An 8,681-nucleotide genomic window follows, 5' to 3' on the forward strand; every position below is an offset into this window, starting at 1 on the left:
GGCTCCAGTTTTTTGTCCCATGGATCTCTCCAGGGGACTGCTCACACATGGCAGCTTGCTTTCCCTAGAGCAAGAGATTCAAGAAAAAGAGAGGAGGCAACCGAGAGAGCATCAAGGAGCTGCGGCCTTTTATAACTAATCTCAGCAGTGACACGCCATCACCTCTGCCATCTGCTGTGAGTCACACAGACCAATCCTGGTGCAACGTGGAGAGGACTACACAAGGGTGTGAATACAGGGAGGCAAGGGTCATCGGGGGCCACTTTGAAGGCTGGTGGCCACGCTGCTCACCTTTCTAGAGCCAGACAAGAAGGCACCGTGCTGCAGATAATAAGGCAATGTCCCCTCAAAAAAAAGTCACAGAAATTAATCTAAAAAGTCACAAAATTAATTTTGATATTATTTAACAAACATTCCATTCATTCGATTTCCTTCTTACTCCCCTCTTCTTAAGGCTTCTTCACCAGCACTTCAGCACTAGGTCTACAGGAAAGTCACTAAAACCCTAAGTGAATCAGATTCCCCATCTGGATAATGCAAATAATACCAGCTCCTATCTATCTCCCACAGAAGGAAGCTATACACGGGAAAGCAATTATGCATTCTTGGAGCTAGGGGAGAGGGGCGAGTTCCAAGAATTCCGATAATGCACAGCCACACTGTATTTCCACCCAGCCAGGTAGCTGGTCACTGCTTTCCACGGCGTGTGCCATGCAGGCGCATTCCTCAAAGCAGCCAGCCTACCCACTTAGGAGGGAAAATCAGAGTTTCCCTTGATCTCGTAAGTAAACGAGCCCAGTCATTTCCTCCTCTGAAAACCCCCGCCCGCGTCCTCCCAACCCCATCGCCCTCCCGTCGTCTGGCGGACCTAGCCAGTCACCGTGCCCTTCTGAGCTCCTTCCCATCCCGCAGTGCCCCCCGCCCGGCCGTTTCCGCCACCCCGAAGGACTACAGTTCCCGGCATGCCCCGCGGCGGCCGAGGGACCACGTGACCGCGCCTCTCCCCCGTGAGGCGGTCACATGACTAGGGGGAAATGGCTGCGTTGACGGCGGACAACTTTGGGGCGCTCCAGAGCCTGTTGAAGGTAAATGGAGGGGTGGGGACAGCCCGAGGCGCCCTTTGTCCCCGGGATTTTAGCCGGAGTAGGAATTGGGAATAAAGGGACCTTGATTTGGAGTCAGAACTCTGGTACTACCTCTCTGTGGCCCGGGGAAGTCGTTGCGCGCTTCCGAGCCGTTCAAAAGAAGGAATAAAATGTATACCGCCCTAACCATGGTGGGGAGCACCTAAGATAACGGTTGTGAAGGCGCCGTACAGATGCCTCCTGCTACAGCCTCTGGGGCTGGCTTTGGCGATGGTGCATTAGGGGTAATTGCCAGGCCGCGTGGCCAGTTGAGGCCGCACCCAGCAGCCCGTCGGGCGGGGTGGTGGAGAAATGGTCTCTGCGCGCCAGCCCCTGAGTCAAGTGCGTTCTTCCTTCTCCGAGTCCAGGGTTTTCTGTACTCCTCGGACCCATGTAAGGGCCAAAAAAATTGATAATCGTTTGAAGGATTGTGAGGTTGAAAGGGTCGTACTTCATAGAGCTTGGAAGGATGTAATGAGATGATGGAGTTATTTGCCTAACTTCTGACTTCCTCTATAGGAAGGGGCGGTTTTATCTTCCTTCGCAGTTCTTGTCACTAGCGGACCTTAGGCGTCTGTTGGTCGTCTTTCTTCCTCACAAGAATTTAAGATCCATGAGGGACTTTTTAAAAAACAACAACCCACCAGACGAAGAGGATTGAGTTAGCAATACTCAGCATTTGTGTGTAGCACACGTTCATCATTCATGGCACAACATCATTGATTCATGCAATGGTCCCTCTGCTGTTTTAACCACCTCCCCAGTGTTCTGTCCTATTCTCGGTCCCTAAAGGCATCTATTTTATTCACAAATGTGTTGCCAACAAGTGCTCCCCCAACACCTGGCACACAGCATGTGCTTAATAAATAGCTGTTGGATGCATTAATGAAGGAGGTAATAAAGCTGGGACTGGAAACCTAACGCGCTCTGCTCACCCTCATTGTGGCTGCCCACCCCCTCCCCGAGTTCCTATTGGAGGTATGGACTTTCAAGGTCAGCCTCTGCTGATACCTCTGGGTGATGGGACTTGTGACTGCCTGGCAGGGAGCTCCCCACTTAGCCCCAGCCTCCTGCTTGGCCTTGCCTGACACCACGGCAGCAGGGATGTTGGGACACCTCGTTACAGCTTCCCAAGGTGGAAGTCTAGGCTTCCCACTCGGCCTTTGCTGACCTGGGTAAGGGTGGGGCCACAGTGCTTTCCGCGGTGTTTGGCTGGAGTAGAGCATATTGTCTAAGGTTTTCTGCTTTGCTAGGCTGCCCCTTCTTGGTCTGTTGGCTAGAGAGAGCAGGAATTCGTTGGAGTTTTTTGCTTCCTGCACCCACTGGCATCCTCCATTGCCCTCTTCTTCAGCTCAAAGTCTGGGATGTCTGAACAAAAAGAAAACCCAGGAACTCACCACCCTGTCATTCCTTGGTCATGAGGTCCACAGCAGGTCTGTCTTCTCCGCACCCCCTTTCAGAGTCGTCTTGGGTTTGTTTTCTATATAGTCCCCAGGATTGCTGGTTGTACCTAATGGGAAGAAGAAGGAAAAGTACTTCTAATCCATCTTCCCTATGTGCATTCTGTTCTAAAACATGTATTTTCGGCGACTTAATTTGTTTTCCACCTGTGGATTAATTCATAGGCTTCCTCAAAAGATGTTGTCAGACAGCTGTGCCAAGAGAGCTTCTCCAGTTCAGCCCTTGGCTCGAAAGAACTCTTGGATATCACGTGTTCCAGCTTGTCTGTGACCCAGGAGGAGGCAGAGCAAGTAAGTGTGACCAGAAATGACCTTTGAGCATCAGACTCTCAACTCATCAGTCTCTTTCTTGACCCCCCTGCAGTCATTGCTGCGTCCAAGGAAATGTTCCCCTTAAATGTCTGTTGACATTAAAGCAAACTTAAAATAGATTATTTTTTTAGTGTCAGTGAACTGAACATCTTTGTTTTGGACCTTGATTTCCTTGTTGTAAATGAGCATGGCTGGGAGAACTTACCAGAACCAGAGCCCCTGACCGTTTCTTTTTCTGACTTGTTGCCTAAACAGTGTGGCCACAAGACAACCTTTTTAAGACTTTTCTTTCCTGACCTGTAACTTGCTGACGCTCATTAATTGTCGGATACTTAGGCAGACTTTTCAGGGACCTCTGGGCAGAAACCGCGAGGCCCAAGCACTGTTAGGGAGGATGTGCGCCGGCCGGACCTCGCCTCAGCTCAGCTGACGGCCAAGAGGAAGGGGAAAGGGACTTTTGGTATGGAGCGCTCACAGCCTTATTTCTCCAGGGAAACAGTTTTCTAACACAGGAGGCCACCCAAACTGGCCCATGTTGTTGTTGGTGGTGGTGTTATTATTTCAATCTGGAGCTTTGTTCACTGAAGTTGGCACATGGACATTGGCACTTGCAACAGAGGCCTCGGGGCTGGTGGGACTCTGTTGAATGACCAGCAATGTGTGGCAGGCGGGGGGTAGAGCCCTGCCCCCTTTCCCCTGTCTCCATCCCCATCTCCTGGCCCACTTCTCACCGCCTGCCCGGGGCTCCCCGTCTCTCCTGCAGCTGCTCCAGGCCCTGCACCGCCTCACCAGGCTGGCGGCGTTCCGGGACCTGTCCTCAGCCGAGGCCGTGCTGGCTCTCTTTCCTGCCAATTTCCACCAGAACCTCAAAAACCTGCTGACAAAAATCATCCTAGAAAACATGTGAGTGCCCGTTTCTTTAGCGTTCCTTGTAAGGTTTATATTTGTTCTTCCTGTTCTAGAAATAATACGTTCATTCTTGAAAAGCACACAGGGTGAGCAAAAAAGCCCCCCTAATCCCGCCCCCCAGAGGGTTGGCAGTGTGCATTCCCTAGTGGGAGCCTCAGGGCGTGTTTATGTTTTGCAGAGAGGTGGGCGTGTCTGTTTTTAACCCCGTGGGATGATGCCCCTTTATAACGAGCTGGTTTGCAATGAACAGTATTAATGTCAATGATATTTCAGGTCCGTACATATTTACCTTCAGTAACATTTTTAGTGGCTAAACATATTCCGTTGTGTAAAGAAATTCTGTGTAATTCAGTTAAGAGATTCCCAAGGGTTAGATACTAATGCTGTTGGCCATTTTCACTTCAGTGAACAATTTATCATAGAAACTTGCTTCACTTACTTTCTTACTGGGCTAAAGGCAATGGGCGGCCCTGGTCAGTGTGGCTCAGTCGGTTGGGCGCCGTCCTGTGCACCAAAAGGTTGCTGGTCCCATTCCCAGTCGGCACATGCTGGCCATGGGCTCCACCCCCGGTAGCAGGCATGCAGGAGGCAACCGATAGAAGTTTCTCTCTTGCATCAATATTTCTCTCTCTCTCAAATCAATATATAAAAAAAGACTAGGCCAACCTTTTCTATGCTTGTTTGAGAACGATGGCCAAGAAGATTGCAATACATTGAGCCTTTTCCTTTTTTTTAAGTTGTGAAAACGAACAGCACTTTGTCCTTAAAGTCACTGAGCTTTACAAACAAACACACAAACGACTGCTCACTGGAATGAGGTGTTTCTGTGGTCCTTCCCTGTCAGGAGGTGATCACAGGTTTGGGGGTCACGGGGGGCAGAGGCCCAGGCCCATGGGCCTCTCGTTATCAGGAGACTCCGATTTCATCCTGTGCCATCATTTTCTCCTCATTTTTCCCTCTTACACAGATCTACGTGGAGAGCGGAAGCCCAAGCTGATCTGAGTGAGTACCAAGAACTGTGCCTTTTCCTCCTCACCCTGCTTCCCAGCCCAGCTCCGAACCTGCCAGGTGGCGAGTTTTTAACTGAAAATCAAAGGGAATTAACCTGATCCCAAGCTCAACGTGTATGTGGGTTTTTTCTTAAATTCCACTTTTTAATTTTTTTCTGATTATAAACTTAATACAGGCATGTTGTTAAAAAAAAATAAACTGAAATTTCCAAGTAGTAAGTGAAATACTTAAAATAATGATATTTCCATTAGGAAAGAAAAATGTCATTGAAATTAGTTTGAAAGGTTGAATGAAAGTGGATATTTAATAAAGGATCACGAAACTTACTCTGATCCAGTCACTCCGCTGAAGAACTCTGCCTGCATTGCTCACTGGTCCTCCCAGCACCCGGGAGCGAGGCTCAGATTATCCCCATTTTACAGATGAGGAAGCAGAGGCTCAGAGGTGGAACCCATCTCCCAGCCAAGTCTCTGTCTCTCAAACAAAAGCTCTTTCCACTGTTATTGAAGCTGCACATTTCCTAAGCCTCAGGCCCCCACCCGTCTTCTCTATCAGTGCCACTTCTCATCCTGTCCTGCCTTCTGCAGGGCCGGGGTTCAGGCAGAAGCCTGGGGATGCTCAGCCCTAAGCGCAGGTGGCACGGAGCAGTGGGCCCGTCTGCCTGTCTCCCTCCATGGATCACGTGCATGACACGTGGACAGCCCATTGCGTGAATTGCCATTGTGAACACACTTGACCTTTTCTCACTTGAAGGCTGTGACAGCCCTCAGTGCCTGTCACAGAGTAAAGGCTCGGTAAACGCGGGGACGTGAGCTCTGAGCGGGGCTGTCCTCCTCCTCCTCCCCCACAGTCTCTCTGCCACGCCTGGTGGATCTGGACTGGAGAGTGGACATCAAAACCGCCTCTGACAGCATCAGCCGCATGGTGGTCCCCACCTGCCTGCTCCAGATGAAGGTACGGCCATCGTCATCCTCACTAGAAGGACAGGAGGGCGGCAGCGACTGGCACCCCCGGGGGCCATGGGAAATGCCAGGGTTCAGGGCTCTCTAGCCCCATAAGTAAAAAAGCTGCCCCAAACACGGCATAGATTTATGAAGTATATGTGTAGTGACATAGACATAGTATGTCTCGTGATGCACTGGGCAGGGGCTCCTGCCGGCAGTTGGAGACGGGTCCGTTCATTTTCTTGTTTTCGCGCTCTTGCCTCACTGGTGTTATCTTCACAGTTCTTTCCAGGAATCTTTTAAAGCCACGGACCCATTTTAAGGGTTTGTTTGCGTAAAATTAGATAATGGAATACTGTATTTACTTAACCAGACACCCAGAAACTCAACACCTGAAGAAAATGAGAACGTAAGGGTGCCTCTAACAATGACGTTCTTAAATATTAGGAAAGCTTGCTGTTTAAGGAAGCTATCAACATAAGTACAGGTCGTAATACAGCGGTGGGCAAAGGCAGGCTGGCGGTTGTTCGTATGGAACGAAACATGCAGGTTCTGATTATTGCAGTCGCTTCATTAACTCGGAATGGCAAGTGGCACAGTGCACTTGGGTGCGTGAGTGCTCCGATTGCCTGCCTTCATTTACACATCCTCGTAGTCGACTTGCTATGCGAAGCACACAGTGGCACAGAGCTCCTCATGAACCTCCTCCTGCCCACCCCGGGATGTTCCCTGCATCCCACTGGATCCTCACGGACCCCTAGAGCCCATTGCGTGAATTGTCAGTGTGAACACATGACATTTTCTCACTTGAAGGCTGAGTGAGAGTCAGTGAGCCTCGGCTTCCCCGATTCCTGCCCTGAGCACTGGTGGCGAATGGAAACTGACCCCCAGCCTCAGAGCCATCGCCTTCCTCCTCCCCCGTTGCTGACTGACTCCAAGGCGAGGACAGTGCGGCGAGCCGGCACGGCCATGGCATACTCAGCCCCAGGGCGCCTCAGGTGCCATGCCAGCTTGGCCTGGTTCAGTGACCCTGAGTGGGGGGGTGAAAGGATTGAGAAAAGACAGACAAGAGAAGGAAAGCTGGGTCTCGGTGGGATGCTGCTCCCGGATAGAGAGACGGCACCAGCGCCCACAAGCTGTGTCTTTATTTTATAGCAGATGCCACGAGGCAAAGTAAGGGCGTGATCAAGATGTTTACAACATTCTCGTGGGTTTCAAGCCTACTCAACTACATGCATGTGAACTCTGTCAAGCCCATATCACTCAGGCACGTGGGGCCATGTGTTCGGACCATAGGTTCAAGCTCACAACTATACCTGTTGGCTCTATTTGTGCTGTGAGGGCTCTGCCCTCTAAGCTGGGACTTGCACGTGGCAGTGAGAGGCCTGTGCCCTCTCCTCAGTCCAAACCTGTCCAAAACCGCACCCCACAGGACAGTCGCTCTGAGCAAAGAGCCTCTCAGAGGTTCCCTGGATGGGGGTGGGCTCCCGGGTCCAGGGCTCACCTGCTGGGCAGTAGGAGGTGAGACGGCGATGACTTTGGGGCTGTGTTCTGTTTCCAGATCAAGGAAGATCCCAGGCTGTGCAGGGACAGCCCCTCCGTCTCAGCTGTCACCATGGAGCTGAGCAAGGAAACGCTGGACACTATGTTAGACGGGCTGGGCCGCATCCGGGACCAGCTTTCTGCCGTGGCCAACAAATGACACCACCAGCCACCAGCCCCACTGCCACGCCCTGGCTTCTGCCAGCAATGGAGCATCTCCTGACTCGACTGACACCAGCGGGCTGCCCTGGTGGCAGCAGCTGCAGCCGACAGCAGACGGGCCAGGTGGGCTGGGGGACAGACGGGGCTGCCATCCGAAGGTGCAGCTGGACTGGAGGACGCAGCCACGCCCCCACGCTGTTCTCCTCACTCATCTTCCTCTTCCCAGGCTGGTGGGCAGAAGCCTCCACCTTGAAAGGCTCCTGCGTGCACCTGAGTAACCGCTGTGGCCTTGTGGGGGCTCATGAGCCTGTCAGCGGCCCTGTGGCCGCTGGAACATTCAGGCCCCGTTGGGGAACTCTAGTAAGTTCCTCTCCAGCACCAGCTCTGATGAGTGCATTCCCAGCCCTGGGACACAGGAAGGGGGTCGGTGGCGGGTGCCAGCGGCTCCTGCTTCTCTGTCCGAGAGGCCAGGCAGACCCCACAGAGCAGGGTCCCGGCAGTGTGGCCCCCTGCCCCGAGGCCAGAGCCTCCTGTCGGCACAGGAGGTCTGAAATGGGGGCTGATTCTCTTCGAGAAGCTGGGGCCCATCCTTGGATCATGCAACCCCTCCAGGGTGGTGAGTGGGAGTAATGGGAATAAACAGTTCTGAAAACCTCTGATTCTGTGCTGAGCCTGAGTTCATTGCCTTGGGCTGGGGCTGCCTCCTGTGTGAGGGTGACCCCAGCTTCCTAATTCCCAGCCAAGCCCATGACCACATGTGACCTGAAGCCACAGGGACCCTCGCTACCTTCCGTGTGCCTGTGTGTCCTGTAGAGCAAAGGCAAGGTTGGCAGTGTGCTTGTGACAGCTGTGATGAAAGGACCCCTTAGAGCAGTGGTTCTCAACCTTCCTAATGCCGCGACCCTTTAATACAGTTCCTCATGTAGTGACCCCCAATTTCATTGTTACAAATTGAACATAAAGCATAGCGATTAATCACAAAAACAATTGTTATATGTGTTTTCCGATGGTCTTAGGCGACCCCTGTGAAAGGGTTGTTGGACCCCCCAAAGGGGTCGCGACCCACAGGTTGAGAACCGCTGCCTTAGCATCATCTGACACGTCATAGGACTCAGCGCGTGACGCGCCCCCCTTCTGGATCACTCCCCCAGCAGCAGCCTGCTGTCCCAGTGCTCCACTGTGGCACAAGCAGGTCAGACTCGCAGCTGGAGGGCCAC

The 8,681-nt window shown here is 52.3% G+C and overlaps 1 protein-coding gene across 1 annotated transcript; it reads left to right on the top strand.

The window, feature by feature from the left end:
- The first annotated feature begins 962 nt into the window (after nucleotides 1-962).
- On the top strand, nucleotides 963-8,123 carry COMMD9 (COMM domain containing 9). Its single transcript, XM_036326169.1, has 6 exons — nucleotides 963-1,085; nucleotides 2,750-2,875; nucleotides 3,660-3,799; nucleotides 4,773-4,807; nucleotides 5,667-5,770; nucleotides 7,322-8,123. The coding sequence occupies exons 1-6, from the start codon at nucleotides 1,035-1,037 to the stop codon at nucleotides 7,460-7,462; spliced, it is 597 nt and encodes a 198-aa protein (XP_036182062.1). The 5' UTR covers nucleotides 963-1,034; the 3' UTR covers nucleotides 7,463-8,123.
- The last annotated feature ends 558 nt before the right edge of the window (nucleotides 8,124-8,681 follow it).

Source organism: Myotis myotis, unplaced genomic scaffold (assembly GCF_014108235.1).
Source record: "Myotis myotis isolate mMyoMyo1 unplaced genomic scaffold, mMyoMyo1.p scaffold_m19_p_10, whole genome shotgun sequence".
NCBI classification, from domain to species: domain Eukaryota; kingdom Metazoa; phylum Chordata; class Mammalia; order Chiroptera; family Vespertilionidae; genus Myotis; species Myotis myotis.

Coding starts and splice junctions, on each gene's coding strand:
- COMMD9 (XM_036326169.1), top strand. CDS start 1,035: ATGGCTGCGTTGACGGCGGACAACTTTGGGGCGCTCCAGAGCCTGTTG. Junction 2,876..3,659: donor CCCAGGAGGAGGCAGAGCAA/GTAAGTGTGACC, acceptor TCTCTCCTGCAG/CTGCTCCAGGCCCTGCACCG. Junction 4,808..5,666: donor GGAAGCCCAAGCTGATCTGA/GTGAGTACCAAG, acceptor CCTCCCCCACAG/TCTCTCTGCCACGCCTGGTG.